The sequence below is a fragment of the Ovis aries genome, chromosome 9, assembly GCF_016772045.2.
Source record: "Ovis aries strain OAR_USU_Benz2616 breed Rambouillet chromosome 9, ARS-UI_Ramb_v3.0, whole genome shotgun sequence".
Classification (NCBI taxonomy): Eukaryota; Metazoa; Chordata; class Mammalia; order Artiodactyla; family Bovidae; genus Ovis; species Ovis aries.
Genome location: NC_056062.1, coordinates 64,957,662 through 64,982,332, shown reverse-complemented (window position 1 = coordinate 64,982,332; position 24,671 = coordinate 64,957,662). Strand labels below are relative to the sequence as shown.

The following is a 24,671-nucleotide window of genomic DNA, read 5'->3' as shown; positions in this document are numbered from 1 at the left end:
CCAGTTTCCATGAGAAAGAATGCTCTAACAAATTAGTATCATCTGCGCTTCACTTTCACTTTTCACTTTCACGCACTGGAGAAGGAAATGGCAACCCACTCCAGTGTTCTTGCCTGGAGAATCCGAGGGACGGGGGAGCCTGGCGGGCTGCCGTCTATGGGGTCGCACAGAGTCGAACATGGCTGAAGCGACTTAGCAGCAGCAGCAGCAACCCTGAGTATGGCAGTATTGTGGCATTCTTCCTGTATCTGTTATCCTATGGGTCTCTGGAAATGCTTTGTTAAATACAAACTCACAATAGAACCTAGCTTTACTGACTTGCTTACAGTTCTCTCTCTTTTTAACTGAGTCTTGTTTATAAAGCTGTCACCTTGCAGATATTCCTAAAAAGCCAAGTTCTCATTTGTAAAATACAGGACATGAATGTGTCTCTAAGTTTCCTTAGATTTCAGTACATTATTATTCTAATCATATCTTGATTTAAAATATAAAACACCTCTTTAAGCAACTCAAAATCAGCTAAGTAATTATCAAACAATTACTATGTATGTAGGCATTATTCTAATAAGTTCATTGTATAGTGGTAAATAGAGTTCTTTCTCTTAAGAAGTTTGTTTTTCTGGTGTATGTGTAGGGATTGAGTGGGGCTTCCCAGGTAGCTCAGCTCATAAAGAATCCACCTGTAATGCAGGAGACCCTGGTTCTATTCCTGGGCCAAGAAGTTTCCCTGGAGAAGGGATAGGTTACCCACTCTAGTATTCTTGGGCTTCCCTGGTGACTCAGACAGTAAAAAATCTGCCTGCAATGGGTTTGATCACACGGTCAATCCCTGGGTTGGGAAGATCCTCTGGAGAAGGGCATGGCAACCTACTCCAGTATTCTTCCTGGAAAATCCCCATGGACAGAGGATCCGGCTGGGCTGTAGTCCATGGGGATGCAAAGAGTAGGACATGACTGAGCGACTAAGCACAGCACAGGAATTGAGGGGCATAAATGGGAGTGTGCATAGTAAATAAATAAATGAACAATAAAATATCAAGTAATTATATGACTTTGATAAAAAAAGAAATTTGTGCTAGTACAAGAGAAAAAGCAAAAGGAATAGAAAGCTCAAAATAAGATTAAAAATATGTATATATGTACCCAAAAATGGGTTCTGATAATATAGTAAAAAACCCCCACTATTTTAAGAAATAAATGAAAAATGAATTAATTATGACAATTAAAAATGACAATACTTAAGAATATATGTATTCTATATTTGAAAGTTGCTAAGGGAATATATCTTAACAAGTTCTCATTACAAGAAAAAAATAACTATAACTATATGCAGTGGTGATAATGCTATATAGACTTAATATAGTTATCATTTTGCAATACATACGTTTATTAAATCATTATGTCGTACAAACATCTAAAAATAGTATAATGTTTTTATCAGTTATAACTCAGAAAATGTGGAGGTTCTGAAATGCTTTCTCTGCTGTTGAGAGTATAAATTGGTATAGCCTCTTCTGGGAGTAACTAGGGGATATGTAGTTAGATTCAAGAGGTTTATATCCTTTGATCTAGTATTAAATATACAGATATTATAGAATCTAAAAGATATGTTCAAGAAAGCATTCAAAAGAATGGCTATATCATCATGATTCCTAACAGAAAACTTAACCTAAGTATCTATCAGAAAAATTTACAAATTACTTGTGATAGTCATATCATAGAATATCATAAAGAAATTAATGAACTAAGTCTACATGTCTCTTATCATTGGTATACCTCAGAAATAATGTAGGGAGAAAAAACAATTTTCATAAGAATGTGTACATGATGAAAATATGTTTTTTGAAAATAGAATGAAGGAATTATACATGATGGAAAATATAAATATATGTACAAGCATACATACATGGAAAAGATAAGCACTGAATTAAGAATTAGGAGGATACAGTCATGAAGGGAACAGGAGTGTCTGAAAATAATCTTGACTACTCATGATTTGTGCAGATAGCCAGTTAGTTGGATTCTTGTGTATAGCATGGGGAGCCTCTTCCAGTGGGAGAGTTTGACACATTGTTCAAGTTCAACTCTCTAGAATATCAATGTTTCCTAATCCATAGTCACAAGGTGCAAGCTTGCTCATGATCTTCTGGTTTGGAGCAGCTAACATTTTCATACAACCCTAATAAATAGCTGGTCATCCTAAATTCTTACTGAAAGTGAAAGCATTAGTCACTTCAGTCATGAGTGACCCTATAAACTATAGCTCACTAGGCTCCTCGACCCATAGAATTCTCCAGGCAAGAATACTGGAGTGGGTAGCCAGCCATTCCCTTCTCCAGATCTTCTCCAAAGGATCTTCTCAACCCAGGGCTTAAACCCAGGTCTCTCTCATTGCTCTCCCGCATGGTAAAGAATCTGAAATTCTTCTGAGCCACCAGAGAATCACCTACTGTTTGGTACCAAATAGTTCATATATTCTCCCACTGACAAGGCCATTTATTACTTTGCTCTGTAAGATGAGAGACTCATAGACCAAAATTTACCACCTCAAAATATGCCTCTTTGGCATACATATTGATTTAGGGTTATTATTTTTAAGAAACAGAAACATAGTCTTTATACCGCCCACTTAGCTACCTAAGAATTTAGCTAAAGGGCATGTACCTAAAATAGAATATATTTGTGACCAAAGATGGGCCCTTATGGCAGAAAGCAAAGAGAGCCTCTTACTGAAAGTGAAAGAGGAGAGTGAAAAAGCTGGCATCAAAATCAGCATTCAAAAAACTTAAGATTGTGGCATCCAGTCCCATCACTTCATGGCAAATAGACAGAGAAACAATGGAAACAGTAAGAAACTTTGTGTTTTTTTGGCTCCAAAATCACTGCACATGGTGACTGCAGCCATGAAATTAAAAGACGCTTGCTCCTCAAAACAAAAGTTATGGCCAACATAGACAGCATGTTAAAAAGCAGAGACACTACTTTGCCAACTAAGGTCCATCTAGACAAAGCTATGGCTTTTCCAGCAGTCATGTATGGATGTGAGAACTGGACTATAAACAAAGCTGAGCACCAAAGAACTGATGTTTTGAACTGTGGTGTTGGAGAAGACTCTTGAGAGTCCCCACAACTGCAAGGAGATAAAACCAGTCAATCCTAAAGGAAATGAGTCCTGAATATTCATTGGAAGGACTGATGCCGAAGCTAAAACTCCAATATTTTGGCTACCTGATGCGAAGAACTGACTCCTTGGAAAAGACCCTGATGCTGGGAAAGACTGAAGGCAGGAGGAGAAGGGGACGACAGAGGATGAGATGGCTGGATGGCATTACCTACTCGATGGACATGAGTTTGAGCAAGCTCTGGGAGTTGGTGATGGACAGGGAAGTCTGGTGTGCTGCAGTCCATGAAGTCACAAACTACTGGACACGACTGAGTGACTGACTGATGACCAAAGACACCTGCAGCGACTATAGGCTGGGCTGCAGTGGTGGAGACTCAGCAGGGCCTAGAGAGCGAATACACTCTTTAGCTCCTTGTCTCTGCACAGCCCAGCAAACATTTATTTATCAAACATTTACTCTTCTATCAATGTGGATTGCCTTTTTCTCCTTTGAAGTCCCAAACCACTACTCTCAACATTTTCTTTTGTCTCTAGCTGAAGATGTATTTAAGGCGGGGTTTCAGCTTTACTTCTTTCGATAGCTGTAAACACACACACACACACACACACACACACACACCTCTCTTCCTAGTGCAAATTCAGAAGTTTCAATTGAATATTTCTTAAAACAAGAATAACAAGATTTGAAGCAAATATAACACCATGTTAAGTCTGTCAAATACTTTGTATTTGGATAGCAAATATTTTGAAGTTTGTTTTACTATTCTGTACAACTTTTACCTACTGAAAATATTCTATAGTGGGGAAAAAATAAAATCAAAGCAGTATGTAATAAATTCAAAGTATGCATTTACATAACTCAAATGATCCCTTTATCAGTATCCTTTATAGACTCAATTTTTGAAAAATAAAATTTAACTTTAAACAACTAAGATCTAATTTGTCCTTATAGGCATTGAATAGAAAACATAAAATATATTTATAAATATCCATATATGTACATGCTAAGTCCCTTCAGTCACGTCTGACTCTTTGCAACCTTATGGACCTTAGCCACCAGGCTTCTTCCTTCATGGGATTCTCCACACAAGAATATGAGAGTGGGTTGCTGTGCCCTTCCCGACCCTGGGATCAACCCGACTCTCTTACATCTCCTGAATTTGCAGGGGGATTCTTTACCACTAGTGCCACCTGGGAAGGCCCAAGAAATATCCATACATATCTTAATATTAATTAATTTAAATACAGACAGAAATGTTCTAAAATATTATATTCATTACCATATCATATTCAGTTTAGTTCAGTCGCTCAGTCATGTCTGACTCTTTGTGACCCCATGGACTGCAGCATGCCAGGCTTCTCTGTCTATCACTAACTCCTGGAGCTCACTCAGACTCATGTCCATAAAGTCGGTGATGCCATCCAACCATTTCATCCTCTGTTGTCCCCTTTTCCTCCCACCTTCAATCTTTCCCAGCATCAGGATCTTTTCAAATGAGTCAGGTCTTCGCATCAGGTGACCAAAGAATTGGAGTTTCAGCTTCAGCATTAGTTTTTCCAATGAATATTCAGGACTGATTTCCTTTAGGATGAACTGGTTGGATCTCCTTGCAGTCCAAGGGACTCACAAGGGTCTTATCCAACACCACAGTTCAAAAGCACCAATTCTTCGCCACTCAGCTTTCTTTAAAGTCCAACTCTCACATCCATACATGGCTGCTGGAAAAACTACCTTTGACTGTATGGACCTTTGTTGGCAAAGGAATGTCTCTGATTTTTAATATGCTGTCTAGGTTGGTCATAACTTTCTCTCCAAGGAGCAAGTGTCTTTTAATTTCACGGCTGCAATCACCATCTGCAGTGATTTTGGAGCCCCCCAAAATAAAGTCCATCATGGTTTCCACTGTTTTCCCATCTATTTGCCATGAAGTGATGGCACCAGATGCCATGATCTTAGTGTTCTGAATGTTGAGTTTTAAGCCAACTTTTTCACTCTTCTCTTTCACTTTTATCAAGAGGCTCTTTCGTTCTTCTTCACTTTCTGCCATAAGGGTGGTGTCATCTGCATATCTGAGGTTATTGATATTTCTCCCAGCAATCTTGATTCCAGCTTGTGCTTCATCCAGCCCAGCATTTCTCATGATGTACTCTGCATATAAGTTAAATAAGCAGGGTGACAATATACAGCCTTGACGTACTCCTTTCCCTATTTGGAACCAGTCTGTTGTTCCATGTCCAGTTCTAACTGTTGCTTCCTGACCTGCATACAGATTTCTCAAGAGGCAGGTCAGGTGGTCTGTATTTCCATCTCTTTCAGAATTTTTCAGTTTATTGTGATCCACACAGTCAAAGGCTTTGGCATAGTCTACAAAACAGAAGTAGATGTTTTTTTTCTGGAACTCTCTTGCTTTTTCAACAATTAACACATGTTGGCAATTTGATCTCTTGTTCCTGTGCTTTTTCTAAATCCACCTTCAACATCTGGAAGTTCACAGTTCACGCACTGTTGAAGCCTGGCTTGGAGAATTTTGAGCATTACTTTACTAGCGTGGGAGATGAGTACGATTGACTTCACATTCCAGGATGTCTGGCTCTAAGTGAGTGATCACACCATTGTGATTATCTGGGTCATGAAGATCTTTTTTTTTTTTTTTTTAATAGTTCTTCTGTGTATTCTTGCCTCCTCTTCTTAATATCTTCTGCTTCTGTTAGGTCCATACCATTTCTGTCCTTTATTGTGCCCATCTTTGCATGAAATGTTCCCTTTGTATCTCTAATTTTCTTGAAGTGATCTCTAGTCTTTCCCATTCTATTGTTTTCCTCTATTTCTTTACATTGATCACTGAGGAAGGATTTCTTTTATCTCCTTGCTATTCTTTGGAACTCTGTATTCAAATGGGCATATGCTCATTATATAAGATATCTTATCTTATATTATCTTGATTTGAAAGATACATTTCCTTTTCTCCTTTGCCATTATATAAGATATCTTATCTTATATTATCTTGATTTGAAAGATATCTTTCCTTTTCTCCTTTCACAGCTATTTGTAAGGCCTCATCAGACAACCATTTTGCTTTTTTGCATTTCTTTTTCTTAGGGATGGTCTTGATCCTTGTCTCCTGTACAATGTCACTAACTTAGGTCCATAGTTCTTCAGGCACTCTGTCTATCAGATCCAATCCCTTGAATATATTTCTCACTTTCACTGTATAATCATAAGGGATTTGATTTAGAGCATATTATATTCACCCTATTCTAAATGTTGACCTATTTAAATATTTTCAGATATTTTCTGAATCATAATTGTCAAAATATTTTGTGAATTGTATACTTTTGAATATTTTTATCAGTGTGAGTAGTCTCTGAATATTTGATATTCAAGTGAAACTTCAGCTTCCAAAAATGACTTTGTTTTTTAAGAAATATTTTGTGGCCTCAGGCAACGTCTGCAGTATCCTAATGGCTTATTTGTGTGATACATTTCCTTTGGTAGTAATTAAGAAATGCTAATTTCCTTCTCACTCATAGGAAAAGTCTACAGTGAGTGTTCTATTGTGAGGTGAATTGCAGGTAGTATGCTTTAAGAACTGCACATATAACTAACCGCTGACAATGGCCAATATGACATTATTCTCTTATATAAAATATTCACAATTTAAATCATGATGCTAAAATCAAATGTTCACATTTACCTTTATACTCTAAATGAAATCCAGTGTAACTAACAGATCCATCACTCCGAAAAGCCAAATGCATGTTATTTGAGCTGCTTTCTATCCTCTCCGGTAATTTGCTGTCTTGAAAGCTTCCAATCAAGGGACTATTACTGTCTGGCCCATCATATATATAGAGGAAATCATAGTTTGGTTCTATGCTAAAACTAAAAGAAAAGAAAAAGAAAGAAAGGAAGGAAGGAAGAAAAAAGTGGAATGGTTATTACTAAGATTTTAAGCATAATAGTCCCATAAATGATATATTAATTCAATCATTATATTTAAAAATAACAGGTTCTGTCAAAATAAGTCAATTTAAAAATTCCCCTGTTAACAGCACACTGAATATGCATATAAAATCAGCACTGAAAAAAGAAAGAAGATATTTTGATATTTTCAAGTATTTCTAAGTTGGCATTATGTCTACAGGGAATACAAATGACTGTAAGGCAAACAGTTTGTAAGCTGATGAAGGATACATGATTTGCACTCAGAGTTTAGGTTCAAGACGCTGTGTCCTTGTTAGCTACATATCCTTAAGTTACTTTATATCGGTAAAATGTGTAAGATATTAACTGTATTTTAAAATTTTTCACCAGATATTTTGCATCTCTTTTTGCTTTGTCCATGAATCTATTTGCCTTGAACTTCAAATTTTAAGAGCATTCTTGTTTTAAAACTGAACTCTAAAAAAAGTTGGAAAGATAAAATCTGCATTTAAATTACTCAAAGCATTGCACATTGTACTAGGTATTCTTTTCTTTTAAAGTAAATATATTTTCTTCTTTTAGAACTTAATGTAGGCAAATTGAGCCAATATACTCTTTAACAAAAGTAAACAGTGTGTAAATAGAGACATTTTAGCACATAAACTATTCAAATCAATATTTAAGTGTTTCAAACTTGCATAATAAACTTGCCTTAACAACCTTCAAAGTATGAGAATTATCCTATAATGATTATAGAACCCACATACTTAGAAAACTGAAGACATAAATATAGTGATTATTTTTCCTAAAAACCTGGGAAGATAGTACATTCTATCTTTTACAAATAGTTTCATAAATATTAACTTTTTTTGTCAATAATCCTGTGGTATAAGGAAGAGATTATCATTTCCATTTTCCCAATGAGATCCTGATATGTCAGCAGTCTCTCTTAGGTCACATAATCAATGCTACAACAGTAAATCAACCTCTGCTCACACATTTCATGTAATACAACCTTCTACCACTCAGTTATTAACTAAAATAATTTTAAAGTAAATTTAACCCTGTATCATACATCCTGACATTTTTAATGTTTGTACTGCCATTTCCTCTACTGCAAAAATGAGAATAAAAGTATTTACTGCAGGAAATTGTCTTATAAGTGGGTCTTGGCATATAACCAACATTGCCATCAAGTGTTGCTTTGTTGTTACCATTATCAATTTACTACTACAAATTATAGAAATAAAAATTCCATATGTTTATACTTTTGAAATTTTTCATGAAAGTGAATTATCTTTTTTCTAGTTTTTTTTTTTTTTTTTAACCTGGGTTTCATATACCAGTTTCCTTTGTGGCTTAGCTGGTAAAGAATCTGCCAGAACTGCAGAAGACCTGGGTTTGATTCCTGGGTTGGGAAGATCCCCCAATTCCACGGACTGTATAGTCCATGGGGCCGCAAAGAGTCAGATATGACTGAGTGACTTTCACTTTCATATATTAGAAAAAATGTTCAGCTTAAAAGTTTACATAAAAACCAAGCACCTGTGACATGCTAGCAGAAGGAACAGCTGTGTTACAAGAGCCAGCAGACTTCAGTCTTGGACACTAAAATTAGGAACATTTCTAGGTAGAAACTCTTTAAGTTGCTGACACCTAACATTCCCATTGAAATCTTAAGGAAAAGAATTAGGCCAGGTTTTGTGATACAGCTGTTACTTCATGCCAGGAAACAGAGGCTCAAATAATATTATTATGAAATCATATATTATAATATTACTCATTCAAATAATAACTTACCCAAGGTAACACAAATAACAGTAACAGAGCTGGGGATTAAACTCAGCAATTTCTTTGCCATACAAGAAGCTGCATCCTCCACTATGTCAGTACTAAGCTAACTTTTCAACTGATACTGCTAAACAATAAATGTAAATTTTGAATACCTTATGTAAAGTACTATCAGAAGACAAATTCTGCTGAGAAATTATATGAAGATTACCCATCAAATTCTTGACAGTTGACTTAATGAGACCACCAGAAAGAATGGTATGTGGTATATATATATCTTCCCAAGCCCAATAATGGTGCTGCACAGATACTTCAAAGACATTTTTGATGGTGCACATATGGGAGAAAACATTCCTCAAAATGCTGACCTTTTAATCTTTAAGTTTAGGAAACACAGAATCTTTTGAAGCAGTGATGGTAAGTTCAGGGAGAGAGGAAAGGTTATGAAGAGTTAATGTTTCATGAAAATCAATAAACTATTCAACCTTTAACATGTTTCCTCTATACTGGAAACTGTTAAGTGATGCACGCTCATTAGCCTGTAGAACTACACTGGAATTATATAGAGATTTTTAAATTGTTTATTGCAAAATATTTGTATTCAAATTGGTAAAAAAAAGTAAAATGTCATGTAAAAATAAATATTTCCTAGTGCAAATGGTAATGTAAAATAAGAAAAACAATTTTAAGCTGTGGAAAGGAATAGGAACTCACCTGATAAATGCCAAGGAGATAACATAGTCTGCATTGACGGTGATAGTCCAGTCACAGTCCCTACTATGGGGATATGGATGAGGGAAGTTTGGTGAAAGAATAAATCCTGAAGATCCTGTTAAATTGCCTCCACAGGGTGCTTTAATTTAAAACAAACAAACAAAATCCCTTAAGTGATTAATAAAATTATCTATCAGTATTTAGAAAACACACATCTAAAAAAGTTTAGAGGTTTTTGTACAAACTCAATGTTCTATCATACTGGATGCTTAAATAATGCATGATCTTTCAAGAAAGACCATCAAAATACTAAACACATACATAGAATGAATTTAGCTCCTTATTGGATTTAAAAGACAAGAAAAAGTTACATTTATACTTCTCTCCCTTGCTATTACTATTTTTGATTCTTATAAAAGAAACACATTAAGAGGAGTAAAAATGATTTCCTCATAATTACTAAGAAAAACTCTGAAGGTTACTGAGAAAAAAAGAGAAACAAAACAAAGCAAAGCAAAATCTTTAATAATATGTGGGATAATAGAATATGAAGTATTTGTTTCATTTTCAAATGTTCCCTGATACCTTCATTTACAGAAGAAGAGGCTTTGATAATAGTTAACATGTGAAAATGTGTAACTGAGAACCAACATAACTTTATAGTAAAACACTCCTAAACTGAATGTTGGGCTTCCCTGGTGGCTCAGAGGTTAAAGCGTCTGCCTCCAACGCAGGAGACCTGGGTTCCATCCCAGGGTCGGGAAGATCCCCTGGAGAAGGAAATGGCAACCCACTCCAGTATTCTTGCCTGGAGAATCCCATGGACGGAAGAGCCTGGTAGGCTACAGTCCATAGGGTCGCAAAGAGTCAGACACGACTGAGCGACTTCACCTTCAATCTGAATGTTAGGACTTCCCTGGTAGCTTAGCTGGTAAAGAATCTGCCTGCAATGCAGGAGACCTGGGTTTGATCCCTGGGTCGGGAAGATCCACTGGGTGAGGGCATAACAACTCATTCCAGTATCCTTGCCTGGAGAGTCTGGATGGAGAGACGAGCCTGACGGGCTAGAGTCCAGGGGGTTGCAAAGAGACACGTCTGAGTGACTAAGCACAGCACAGAACAAACTGAATGTTAGGATATTCTTAAATTCTAGTTGCCTGACTTGTTGATGAAAATGGACAGTTACTTCAGTTATTATTATGGCCTGACAAAGGTTTCTGTTAGACTTCAATGGAGAGGTTCAAAAAATTGTCAGAGAAATTCAGAGAATAGATTCTTTAGGGAGTTATTGTCAGAGCCTGTTAAACACAGATCGATGAGAAAATAATATTTAAAGTTGGAAGCTTAGGAACTTAGAGCAATTGAGATATGGAGGGTCCTGGTGGTGGAGTGAGACAGTGTGGATGTAAACACACACGTGTGCACCTGAGAGAGAGTGACTGACATGGAGACTGGGATTCTCATGGTGTCATATGATTTCTCCTGCAAATATCATCATTCTCGTATCTCAGCTTTGAAGTCACAGTTTTTCTCAGGTAAATTTTATCATTGAGTTATAAGTTACACAGGATTCTTTTGACAGCACAAAACTGGTTTTCAAAGGAGAATTTTGAATCTGGCAACATTTCAGATTTTTGTTCTTTGCCTGAGCCTAAATATATAGTATCATTATTAGAATTTGATAATCTTTACCATCTAAATCCAAAGAAAGGCAATGACAAAGAATGCTCAAAATACCAAACAATTGCACTCATCTCACATGCTTTCCTGCTATTCAAGCTGGTTTTAGAAAAGGCAGAGAAACCAGAGATCAAATTGCCAACATCTGCTGGATCATGGAAAAAGCAAGAGAGTTCCAGAAAAACATCTATTTCTGCTTAATTGACTATGCCAAAGCCTTTGACTGTGTGGATCACAACAAAATGTGGAAAATTCTGAAAGAGACGGGAAGACCACCTGACCTGCCTCTTGAGAAATCTGTATGAAGGTCAGGAAGCAACAGTTAGAACTGGACATGGAACAACAGACTGGTTCCAAATAGGAAAAGGAGTACATCAAGGCTGTATATTGTCACCTTGCTTATTTAACTTATATGCAGAGTACAGCATGAGAAACGCTGAACTGGAAGAAACACAAGCTGGAATCAAGATTGCCAGGAGAAATATCAATAACCTCAGATATGCAGATGACACCACCCTTATGGCAGAAAGTGAAGAGGAGCTAAAAAGCCTCTTGAGGAAAGTGAAAGAGGAGAGTGAAAAAGTTGGCTTAAAGCTCAACATTCAGAAAACGAAGATCATGGCATTTGGTCCCACCATTTCATGGGAAATAGATGGAGAAACAGTGGAAACAGTGTCAGACTTTATTTTGGGGGGCTCCAAAGTCACTGCAAATGGTGACTGCAGCCATGAAATTAAAAGACGCTTACTCCTTGGAAGAAAAGTTATGACCAACCTAGATAGCATATTCAAAAGCAGAGACATTACTTTGCGACTAAGGTCCGTCGAGTCAAGGCTATGGTTTTTCCTGTGGTCATGTATGGATGTGAGAGTTGGACTGTGAAGAAGGCTGAGCGCCGAAGAATTGATGCTTTTGAATTGTGGTGTTGGAGAAGATTCTTGAGAGTCCCTTGGACTGCAAGGAGATCCAACCAGTCCATTCTGAAGGAGATCAGTCCTGGGATTTCTTTGGAAGGAATGATGCTAAAGCTGAAACTCCAGTACTTTGGCCACCTCATGGGAAGAGTTGACTAATTGGAAAAGACTCTGCTGCTGACAGGGATTGGGGGCAGGAGGAGAAGGGGACGACAGAGGATGAGATGGCTGGATGGCATCACGGACTCAATGGACGTGAGTGTGAGTGAACTCCGGGAGTTGGTGATGGACAGGGAGGCCTGGCGTGCTGCAATTCATGGGGGCGCAAAGAGTCGGACACGACTGAGCGACTGAACCGGACCAAACCGAACCGAACTGAACCATCTAGATAATGGGTGCCTACTATTTCATTTCCCTATGACCTTCTGCAACCGTGGCCTCAGTGTCACTGTAACAACAGATGACCTACTCTACCTAGAATATTTATTTGCTTAGCCTTATTTACCCTATCACCTGTATGTTTTGTGGTATCATATCAAATGATTAAACAGACTATCTCAAATTTCTCTAGATCTCCCTTTTCAAACTTTAATGCTCCCCAAGTATTTTTCTCTACAGTTAGAGGGCAATGTTAATCAGGCTGCTACTGCTGCTGCTAAGTCGCTTCAGTTGTGTCCAACTCTGTGGGACCCCAGAGACGCCAGCCCACCAGGCTCCCCAGTCCCTGGGATTCTCCAGGCAAGAACACTGGAGTGAGTTGCCATTGCCTTCTCCAATGCATGAGAGTGAAAAAAGAAAGTAAAGTCACTCAGTCATGTCTGACTCTTAGCGACCCCATGGACCGCAGCCGACCAGGCTCCTCCATCCATGGGATTTTCCAGGCAAGAGTACTGGAGTGGGTTGCCATTGCCTTCTCCATGTTAATCAGGATAACACCCTAAATTTGGTCACACAGTTTCTCTTTTTGAGAATTATGTTCATTCATCTCCTTTATTCTCTGGCTTCTTCCTGTTGTCCACAGGTACTCAAGTCTCTTTAATCCTAAAAATAAAACAAAGCTCCCTCTAACCTATTTCCTTTCACTTTTTTTTTTTTTTAGCTGAAAATGGTAAATTTTACCTAATGGTTAAGAAATCCCCTTATCCTTCTGTGTTTGGTTAGATGGACTCACAGTGAATAACCCCTCTTTACCATCTAACTATATAAGGTTCACTTATTTTAGATAACACCTCCTAAATAAGGCCCCTCAGTTTTCCGTGACAAAACCAAGCACAGACCTTGTAAACTCCCTTTCTTTGACTCAAATGATTAGTTGAATTGCTTGTATTAACAGACCAATTACAATAAACTGCATGCAACCAAACTTTGCTCAAGCTTCTCTCCTTTCTCTAGGTTCTTGGACTCTGGTCCTCCCTCAGCCTTGAGCTGGCACGCAACCTAAGGATAGGCTGGACCCAGAGAACAACGTTCTGGGTCAGCCTTTCAACTCACTTCCACATCTTGCTCTTTTTCACCTTGTGTACTGTTTTCTATAAGAGAAAAATCCCTTTTTCCTGATTCTTCAGATGCTTGCAGATGTGACTGTCACATGTTTTCCTATCCCAGTAGTCTTTCCCTGCCCCCATCCTGTAATAACCCTTTTTAGCTTTTAAATGATCACCACAATGAATCGAGTGGTGATCTGTCTTATCATAGAGATACAAAATTAAAGAAAGAAATTAAAATTCTTGTGATGACAACTCTTAAGATTTACTCTAACAATTGTTATATATTCATATAAGATACAGTTGTGTTTCATATCATATTATACATTATATCACCAGTACATTTATTGACTGGATAGCTAAATATCTTGTACTTTTTAACCATCTTCATACAGATAGCTTCCCCAAATCCCTGACTCTGGTAACCACAAATCTGATCACTTTTCCTATGAATTTGTTTGGTTTTGAGTTACAATAGACCTACAACACTCTATTAGTTCTTGGTATATAACATAGTGATTTGTTATTGCTATATATTACAGTGGTAAAAGTCTACAATAATTCACTTTTAATAAAATTATCTGCTTAATTATTTTGAATTTATTTATTTTTATTTTACAACTAAGCCTTCTGAAAAGGAGTCCAATCTCATTCTCTTTCATCACATATGTACCTATAGGCAGACTAACATAATTAGCAAAGAATGTCACATTGGAAAAAAATATATATGGTTTCTTATTTCTCAAAGAAAAGCACCAAAGTATTTATCCTGAGAAAACTTAAGTCAGGCACACCCGTGGCGGACTCATGTCAATGTATGGCAAAACCAATACAGTACTGTAAAGTAAAAAAGAAAATAAAAGCCAGTATGAAAAAAAAAATAATTTTTTTCATTTTAAATTATAGAGAGACGATAATCTTTTAATTGCTTAGGGATTCTTGATATCTTTATTTGTTCCTCCCCACTTCACATTTTCTCTCTCCAGCCATTGTTATTTCTCTTAGCGCCCTTGCCTCCAACACAAACCCTTCTTAGCTAACCCTCAAATGACTTTTGCACTGACAATAAAGACGCAATTTCTGCCTTTATCTTTCTCTTCATATCTGTATTCTTAACTGTTGACTTTCACCTTAAATTCATTCTCCTTTTGGAATTTCACTTTTTTCTTTTGATGTCTTTGTACAGACCTCAGTTTTATTGGCAAGCACCTCTTTCACTTCATCTTATAATTTTGGTAATTTTTCTGAATTACTTCCATGATCATCTCTAATTTACACTCTATTACATTCTTCCCATTCAGTTCAGTCAGTCAGTTCAGTTGCTCATTCGTGTCCGACTCTTTGCAACCCCAAGAATCGCAGCACGCCAGGCCTCCCTGTCTATCACCAACTCCCGGAGTTTACTCAGACTCATGTCCATTGAGTCGGTGATGCCATCCAGCCATCTCATCCTCTGTCATCCCCTTCTCCTCCTGCCCCAAGCCCCTCCCAGCATCAGTCTTTTCCAATGAGTCAACTCTTCGCATGAGGTGGCCAAAGCATTGGAGTTTCAGCTTTACTATCAGTCCTTCCAATAAATACCTAGGACCAATCTCCTTTAGAATGGACTGATTGGATCTCCTTGCAGGCCAAGGGACTCTCAAGAGTCTTCTCCAACACCACAGTTCAAAAGCATCAATTCTTTGGCGCTCAGCCTTCTTCACAGTCCAACTCTTACAACCATACATGACCACTGGAAAAACCATATCCTTGACTAGACGGACATTTGTTGGCAAAGTAATGTCTCTGCTTTTGAATATGCTATCTAGGTTGGTCATAACTTTCCTTCCAAGGAGTAAGTGTCTTTTAATTCCATATCCAAATTGTTACTTTACCTTCCATTTATATACTGATAACTCCTTTTTCTTATCATCTCCAGCAGATTTCTCTAATTAATAGTAACCATATCCCCAAGTGCTTACTGATTATCTCTACCTGAGAGCCTATGGGTACATCAAACACAGAATATCCAATATACCCAAACCTTAACTCAAATTTCTCCTATATTCCTAGGTTGTTTGATTATTATCCATCCACATATATCCCCAAGCTAGGGCCCAAGATTCTTTCTTTTCTTCACTGCCCCTTTGACTCCAGTCTATCAGTAAGCACTACCAAGACACCATTTCATAGTTCTTCATAGATATTTTCATTCTATCTTTTCTTCTCTAATACCACATTTTTAGATCTGACTCTTAAATGCCTCCAGAATTATTGCTTTTTTTGGTTTGTTTTTCATGCCTCTAGTATAATCTAGCATAGTCGGACATGACTAAGTGATTGAGGACACACACAGTATAATCTATTTCCTCCAATACATCTTCCCAGTAAAAATATCTAATCATATTATGTGCTCAGTCTCTTCAGTTGTGTCTGAGTCTTTGTGACCCTATGGGTTATAGCCTGCCAGGATCCTCTATCCATGGGGTTTTCCAGGCAAGAGTACTGGAGTGGGTTGCCATGCCCTCTTCCAGGGGATCTTCTCCACCGAGGGACTGAACCCGCGTCTCCTGCACTGCAGATGGATTCTTTACTGCTGAGCCACTGGGGAAGCCCAATCGGATTATACCCATGCATAAAATTCTGCTGTTATTTCACATTGTCTAAAAGATAATGCTCCGACTCCAGTACAGCTTTCATGTCTTAACCCTTGCAACCTTTCCATTTGCATCAACCACCAATCTAGACACGTAATTTACACTCAAATAATTATTTAGTTGTTCCTTGTATTAACATGCCTTTATGCATCCTAGTTGTTTTTCTTGAAATGTCTGTTACCCTTCTACATCTATGTAACTCTTTCTTATGTCTCAAGATTCATCACTGCCTCCAGGGAGTTTCCAGTGGTAAAGAATCCTCCTGCCAATGCAGGAGATTCAAAAGATGCGGGTTCCATCCCTGAGTCAAGAAGATTCCCTGGAGAAGGAAATGGCAATCCACTCCAGTATTCTTGCCTGGAAAATCCCATGAACAGAGGCGCCTGGCCACTAGTCTGTGGGGTCACAAAGAGTCAGAAATAACAGAGTGACTGAGCACACACCAGGGAGTTTTCCTAGAAATTTTCAGCCTGGGCTTTATGGCAGCTCTCTCCAGAACAACCTGGTATTCACAGTAACGTTTGCCTATCTCTATCACTTTCCTTACTATATTATATTTAAATACTCCTTTCAGGTGTCTGCATTCATCTTTAATCCATAACCTAAAAACTGTCTTATATGTTATTTTCTATATGAGATTTAGCATATATGACACATTCTATAAATGTTGCTGAATTGCTATTGGCTCCTTGCATTCATTCCTTGTGAAGATTAATGATGACTAGATTGAATGACAACCTAATTTGTAGCTATATGCTTTGATAAAAATAATGGCATATTTTGTCTTTGGAACTTTTGAAATCAAATGTGAATTTGGATAGTATTAGAAAAATATGTCTAATAGCAAATACATATATGTATGAATTAAGGCAAGAATATTTTTGTGTTTTCTTTCATATTCTAAGAAAGTGGTGTTATTTGTAATTTGGGGGGACTGTGGTAGCAATTTTATTGGTTTGTTTCAGTTTTATTTTTCATAGGAAATAGTGGTCTTTTATCATTAACAATTTTATGCACATGACACAAATACATTTCCATTTATAGTGTATATTCTTTATCACATAGGATATAGGAAAACCCATTATACGTATTTTAAGTATTTTACTGAATATATTTTGTGACTATACTACTATTTGATCATAAAGTCTTTTAAAATTCTTTTGATTCAATTATTTAAATTACTTATTGAGGTTTTCTTGATAAATTTAATTGCTGCAGTAGATTCTGAAAATCTGTAAAAACCTTTGAGACAAGTAGAGACATTATCTGACATTTGTATAAATCCCAAACAAATCAACAATAAAGAAAATTATCTTTGGTTTAAATATATAAAACTTTAAATAATATTTGGAAAATACATTTTTATTTTTATGTATCTAATCATAAAGCACCAAATATAAGAGTCTCTTTAAAGCAAATACATTAATGAATTAAAATTTTATTTAGGTTCCATGGAATTCTGATATTAATGAATTGTTCTGAGTGTAGTTTCTATGAGACAGTTATATGGGCAACTATTGATAATGATTTTACAATATTATTTTTTCTCCCCAATTCAGTTTTATTTGTGTCTACTCTTTTTCTCAGCAGTCCACCCACACTAATGTTTTTGCTATTTACCTTCATGTTGAGTCTTGTTACTTTCTCTCTGGCAATGTCAAAGTAATCTTCACACTGTCAATTTTTGTTGGAATGAATTCTACTAACTCTTTTAAAGATGACTGTCCTTCTGTTTGGTATTTGCTATAAGGCTGACTACTTCTACACGCAAGCAAAATGCTTTATGCTCCATGGTCTGACACATAGACTTATGAAGTTTCTAAAAAGCTGAAGGTTTAATCTTTGGCATAGTTTTCCAATAATTGACTACTTTCTTATCAGTTTTGGAGATCAAGCTTTCTGCAGCCTTAGCAATTTTTCAGACTTTTTTTTTTTTAGGTTATTTTCTTCAGAGAAGCTTTAATGCATATCCTCTCCTCATGTGATCTTCTCCTATAAAAAAAAATAATACACAGCACCAAAATCCTTCTAAAAAATTCCCCAAACCTGCTACATTTAAGTAAAATTTAGTGTTCAACATGTTTTTCTTAAAATTATTATCTGCTGACTAAAGTCTTGTTTACAAATGGAATTTTATAACGCCTATTTAGTCTTTTATGCTTCATATTTTTGTGTTTTCTAGAATTTCAGTATAAAGCTGTTCAATATTTCAGAATTCTCAACATAACATTTGATATACTATAGCCTTTCTAATAATTATAATAAATAGCACCCATTTAATAGGTGCAGAAATCACAATAAATCAAGAAGTCTAAGTAAGTTTCTGAAGTTCTGTCATTTTCTCTTTACACAGATGCCGTTTACAAGATGCTCAGTTAGATTCCAATTAGTTGGAATGTGGTATTTTTGTTTAATTGGCATTTTTTAGGTAATCTGTGTAGTAAACAAATAAATGAACATTTAACTGTTTCAGTCTTTCCTTTGAAAGCATTTTTTCCTTGTATTTTTTGTCTGCATTTATGAGTGAAGTTATAATAAAATGCAAAGTAATAGATATTTGATGATTTAGAATCTTTCAGTGATACAAGCATAGTGAGCAACATAGGTATAAATGGAAATAATAAACTGTAAAGGGAAATATGGCTAAATCTGAACTGGCTCAAAGTATGCACTTACTTTGTGCATTTTTTCAGCCTCTTTAATAAGCTCTGTCATTATCATCTGCCACATTTTCTACAGAAGTCTAGAAATACCTAGAAGTCAAACGCTGGCTGGTTTGAGTCTTTAGATATGTTTCATTTTCCATATTGAGTGCTTTTCATTAAATCCAGACTATAAAATGCAAAATATGTGATATGAAAGTCCAGACTGTTTAGTTTTCACTGTAGTAGGAGTAGGTTCACAAACACAGAGAACTCTTCTATATTACTTTAATGCTAAATCCTCAATGCCTATAGCAATGTGTAGGGCACACTAATGAATTTGAGTTTCCATCTCATGTATAAGAAATATAAAATGAATAACATAAATTGAATAATTGAGTGCTTAAGTACTAAACACTCTTTTCTTATTATCATGTGACTCTGTGAAATAATTACTGAAAATGTATTTATGAGTTAGATAAAAATTTACAAAAATAAGTATTTCTCTCCTAAATGTGCTAAATTTCATGCTAGAAGAAATACAATGAACAAGAAATGGAATCTTCTCTCTAGTTGTTTACAGTGTACCAAAGGAAAGGATATGCATATAAATAAAGTTTTGAATAGACAGTACAAACTTTGGTTAAAATGTATTATATATTCTAGATGACACCAATTTAAAGACACTTGAAACACAGGTTTGAGATTGAATTAGTTGAATGTAAGAACCTTAATGATGAGATCTTTTATTGTTAAGATTATATAGCATATTTTCTCACTATTTTCACTACAAAGGTGGTATAAAGTTTTTCTAATACTTGGTAAAGAAATAATGTGTGTCTTCATTTTGAAGAGTCTAACTTGGATATTCAAGAACAGGGTATGTAAAGGACAGAGAGTTGGAAGTATGAACCAAGTGGTTGCAAATCCTTCAGTTCAGTTCAGTTCAGTTCAGTTCAGCTCAGTCACCCAGTCATGTCCAACTCTTTGCAACCCCATGAAATGCAGCATGCCAGCCCTCCCTGTTCATCACCATCTCCTGGAGTTCACTCAAATTCACATCCATGAGGTCAGTGATGCCATTCAGCCATCTCACCCTCTGTCGTTCCCTTCTTCTCCTGCCCCCAATCCCTCGCAGCATCAGAGTCTTTTCCAATGAGTCAACTCTTCCCATGAAGTGGCCATAGTATTGGTGTTTCAGCTTTAACATCAGTCCTTCTAAAAAACACTCAGGACTGATCTCTTTTAGAATGAACTGGTTGGATCTCCCTGCAGTCCCAGGGACTCTCAAAAGTCTTCTCCAACACCACAGTTCAAAAGCACCAATTCTTCGGTGCTCAGCTTTCTTCACAGTCCAACTCTCACATCCATACATGACCACAGGAAAAACCATAGCCTTGACTAGACAGACCTTTGCTGGCAAAGTAATATATCTGCTTTCAATATGCTATCTAGGTTGGTCATAACTTTCCTTCAAAGGAGTAAGCGTCTTTTAATTTCATGGCTGAAGTCACCATCTGCAGTGATTTTGAAGCCCCCCAAAATAAAGTCTGACACTGTTTCTACTGTTTCCCCATCTATTTCCCATAAAGTGATGGGACTGGATGCCATGATCTTCGTTTTCTGAATGTTGAGCTTTAGCCAACTTTTTCACTCTCCTCTTTCACTTTTATCAAGAGGGTCTTTAGTTCCTCTTCACTTTCTGCCGTTAGGGTGGTGTCATCTGCATATCTGAGGTTATTGATGTTTTTCCTGGGAAACTTGATTCCAGCTTGTGATTCATCCAGCCCAGCATTTCTCATGATGTACTCTGCATATAAGTTAAATAAGCAGGGTAACAATATATAGGCTTGATGTACCCCTTTCCTGATTTGGAACCAGTCTGTTGTTCCATGTCCAGTTCTAACTGTTGCTTCCTGACCTGCATACAGATTTCTCAGGAGGCAGGTCAGGTGGTCTGGTATCCCATCTCTTTCAGAGTTTTCCACAGTTTATTGTGATCCACACAGTCAAAGGATTTCACATAGTCAATAAAGCAAAAGTAGATGTTTTTTTGTGGAACTATTTTCCTTTTTTGATGATCCAGCAGATGTTGGCAATTTGATCTCTGGTTCCTCTGACTTTTCTAAAACCAGCTTGAACATCTGCAAGTTCATGGTTCACGTATTGCTGAAGCATTCTGGAGAATTTTGAGCATTACTTTACTAGCATATGAGATGAGTGCAATTGTGTGGTAGTTTGAGCATTCTTTGGCATTGCCTTTCTTTGGGATTGTAATGAAAACTGACCTTTTCCAGTCCTGTGGCCACTGCTGAGTTTTCCAAATTTGCTGGCATACTGAGTGCAGCACTTTCACAGCATCATCTTTCAGGATTTGAAATAGCACCACTGGAATTCCATTACCTCCACTAGCTTTGTTCGTAGTGATGCTTTCTAAGGCCCACTTGACTTTACAATCCAGGATGTCTGGCTCTAGATTAATGATCACAGCATCATGATTATCTGGGTTGTTAAGATCTTTTTTGTACAGTTCTTCTGTGTATTCTTGCCACCTCTTCTTAATATCTTCTGCTTCTGTTAGGTCCATACCATTTCTGTCCTTTATCGAGCCCATCTTTGCATGAAATGTTCCCTTGTTATCTCTAATTTTCTTGAAGAGCTCTTTAGTCTTTCCCATTCTGTTGTTTTCCTCTATTTCTTTGAATTGATCGCTGAGGAAGGCTTTCTTATCTCTCCTTGCTATTCTTTGGAATTCTGCATTCAGATGCTTATATTTTTCCTTTTCTCCTTTGCTTTTTGCTTTTCTTCTTTTCACAGCTATTTGTACGGCTTCCCCTAACAGCTATTTTGCCTTTTTACATTTCTTTTCCATGTGGATGTTCTTGATCCCTGTCTCCTGTACAGTGTCATGAACTTCCGTCCATAGTTCATCAGGCACTCTGTCTATCAGATCTAGGCCCTTAAATCTATTTCTCACTTCCACTGTATAATCATAAGGGATTTGATTTAGGTCATACCTGAATGGTCTAATGGTTTTCCCTACTTTCTTCAATTTAAGTCTGAATTTGTCAAAAGGAGTTCATGATCTGAGCCACAGCCAGCTCCCAGTCTTGTTTTTGTTGACTGTATAGAGCTTCTCCATCTTTGTCTGCAAAGAATATAATGAATCTGATTTCGGTTTTAACCATCTGGTGATGTTCATGGGTAGAGTCTTCTCTTGTGTTGTTGGAAGAGGGTGTTTGCTATGGCCAGTGTGTTCTCTTGGCAAAACTCTATTAGCCCTTGCCCTGCTTCATTTCGTATTCCAAGGCCAAATTTGCCTGTTACCCCAGGTGTTTCTTGACTTTCTACTTTTGCATTCCAGTCCCCTATAATGAAAAGGACATCTTTTTTGGATGTTAGTTCTAAAAGTTCTTGTAGGTCTTCATAGAACCATTCAGCTTCTTCAGCATTACTGGTTGGGGCATAGACTTGGACTACTGTGATATTGAATGGTTTGCCTTGGAAACGAACAGAGATCATTCTGTTGTTTTTGAGATTGCATCCAAGTACTACAAATCTTTAGATCATCAACATAAAAACTGATCTGGAATACATGGATTGAAGGAAAAATCAAAGCCCTAAAACTCAAATTTAAATTCTGATACAACTTTCTTTCTTAGAAGAAATAATCATTATAGAGGCAAGATCAAATACAGTGTCTGAATCCATTTTTAATATTTTAAAAATATTGGATAACTACATTTGTTTGGCAGATAATATATACTTTGGCAGCCTCATACTTTGACCACCTGATGCAAAGAGTCTACTCATTGGAAAAGACCCTGATTCTGGAAAGATTGAGGGCAGGAGAAGAAGAGAATGACAGAGGATGAGATGGCATCAGTGACTCAATGGACATGAGTTTGAGCAAACTCCAGGAGATAGTGAAAGACAGGGAAGCCTGGTGTACTTTGTGACTGAACAACAATGAACAACAACATAGGAGATAAGGCAGGATGAAGGTTTTTCATGAACTTTGATTCTTAACATTTTTAAAAGAGTGTTAAAACCACTAAGAATATAATGAATTTATAGATCCACTCTCTCCTCGGGAAAAATAATAATGATTTACAATTTTATGCATTTTTTGGAAGGTCATAGACCTCTGAGATCTAGAACCTATTCCAGAATAATGTTCTTAATAACACTGAAACCAGTTTTTAACCATCATTTCACACTTGCATAAAATTTTAATTGTTCTGAATTCATACCTATACAAACTGGAGGGCTGGGCTGCCAGAAGTATCGATTTTCTACCTGAATGCAGGTTATTCTTTCCTCTCCTTGAAGTTCATATCCTGGGTCACACTGAAAAATCACAGTGTCTCCAGGTTCTCGTCCATCCCCATTTCGAGTTCCATTCATAGGAACCCCTGGGTCACGACATGCAGTGGCAACTGAACCTATGAACAAATAGAAACAAACTTTTAGTTTTGATGGAAACCAAATCAATTTAAAAGTTCCAGACCTAATATTTGATAGGCTTTTACATACTTAAAAAAATAACTTAAAAATGCCTGGGTCATAATTCCCTGTGCTATACAAATATATCCTTGTTGCTTTTAAATGAGGTATAATTTATACCTCCCTGATGGCTCAGCAGGTAAAGAATCTGTCTGCAATGCTGGAGATGTCAGTTCAATCCTTGGGTTGGTAAGATCCTTTGGAGGAGCAAATGGCTACCCACTCCACTATTCTTGCCTGGAAAATCCCATGGGCAGAAGAGCCTGGTAGGCTATAGTCCATAGGGTCACAAAGAATTGGACATGACTGAGCATGCACACATGTTTCATATATAATATATAAAAATTATCTATGCTGTACATCTGAAATTAACATAACATTGCAAATCAGTGATACCTCAATTTGATAAAAAATATTGCTAATTTTTAAATACCCACACAATAAATACTTTTAAATTGTTTTTTCATAAATAATTTATTTGTTAACTTGCTTCAAGCAGTAACATGACATTTTAGTAGTTCTACTCAAAACTCAATATTTTGATGCTCTGTGAGAGACATTGTAAAGAGGATGAAAAGACAGCTACAAACTAGAAGAATATATTTGCTTGGCTTATATACCACACAGTACTAGTATTCTAGAATATATGAAGAATTCTTAGAACTGGGGGGGAAAAAAAGAAGAAAAAATCCAATTACAAAATGGGCAAAACACATTCCAATAAAGGGGATACCTGATGGCACATGAAAAGATGTTCCTACACTGTTGGTGGGAATGCAAACTAGTACAGCCACTATGGAGAACAGTGTGAGATTCCTTAAAAAATTGCAAATAGAACTACCTTATGACCCAGCAATCCCACTGCTGGGCATACACACTGAGGAAACCAGAATGGAAAGAGACACATGTACCCCAATGTTCATCGCAGCACTGTTTATAATAGCCAGGACATGGAAACAACCTAGATGTCCATCAGCAGAGGAATGGATAAGAAAGCTGTGGTACATATACACAATGGAGTATTACTCAGCTGTTAAAAAGAATTCATTTGAATCAGTTCTGATGAGATGGATGAAACTGGAGCCAATTATACAGAGTGAAGTAAGCCAGAAAGAAAAATACCAATATAGTATACTAACACATATATATGGAATTTAGAAAGATGGCAATGACGACCCTGTATGCAAGACAGGAAAAAAGACACAGATGTGTATAACGGACTTTTGGACTCAGAGGGAGAGGGAGAGGGTGGGAT

General features: G+C 36.9%; 1 protein-coding gene across 2 annotated transcripts in view; it reads right to left on the bottom strand.

Moving 5' to 3' along the window:
• The window catches only part of CSMD3 (CUB and Sushi multiple domains 3), a 1,392,034-nt gene that overhangs the window by 267,587 nt on the left and 1,099,776 nt on the right, over positions 1 to 24,671 (bottom strand). For both annotated transcript variants that reach the window (XM_060393469.1, XM_027973090.3), the window contains 3 exons: positions 23,164 to 23,355; positions 9,555 to 9,693; positions 6,820 to 7,007 (listed from right to left, as the gene is read on the bottom strand). In XM_060393469.1, coding sequence (XP_060249452.1) covers positions 6,820 to 7,007; positions 9,555 to 9,693; positions 23,164 to 23,355 — 519 coding nt within the window. The remainder of the gene's footprint in view (positions 1 to 6,819; positions 7,008 to 9,554; positions 9,694 to 23,163; positions 23,356 to 24,671) is intronic.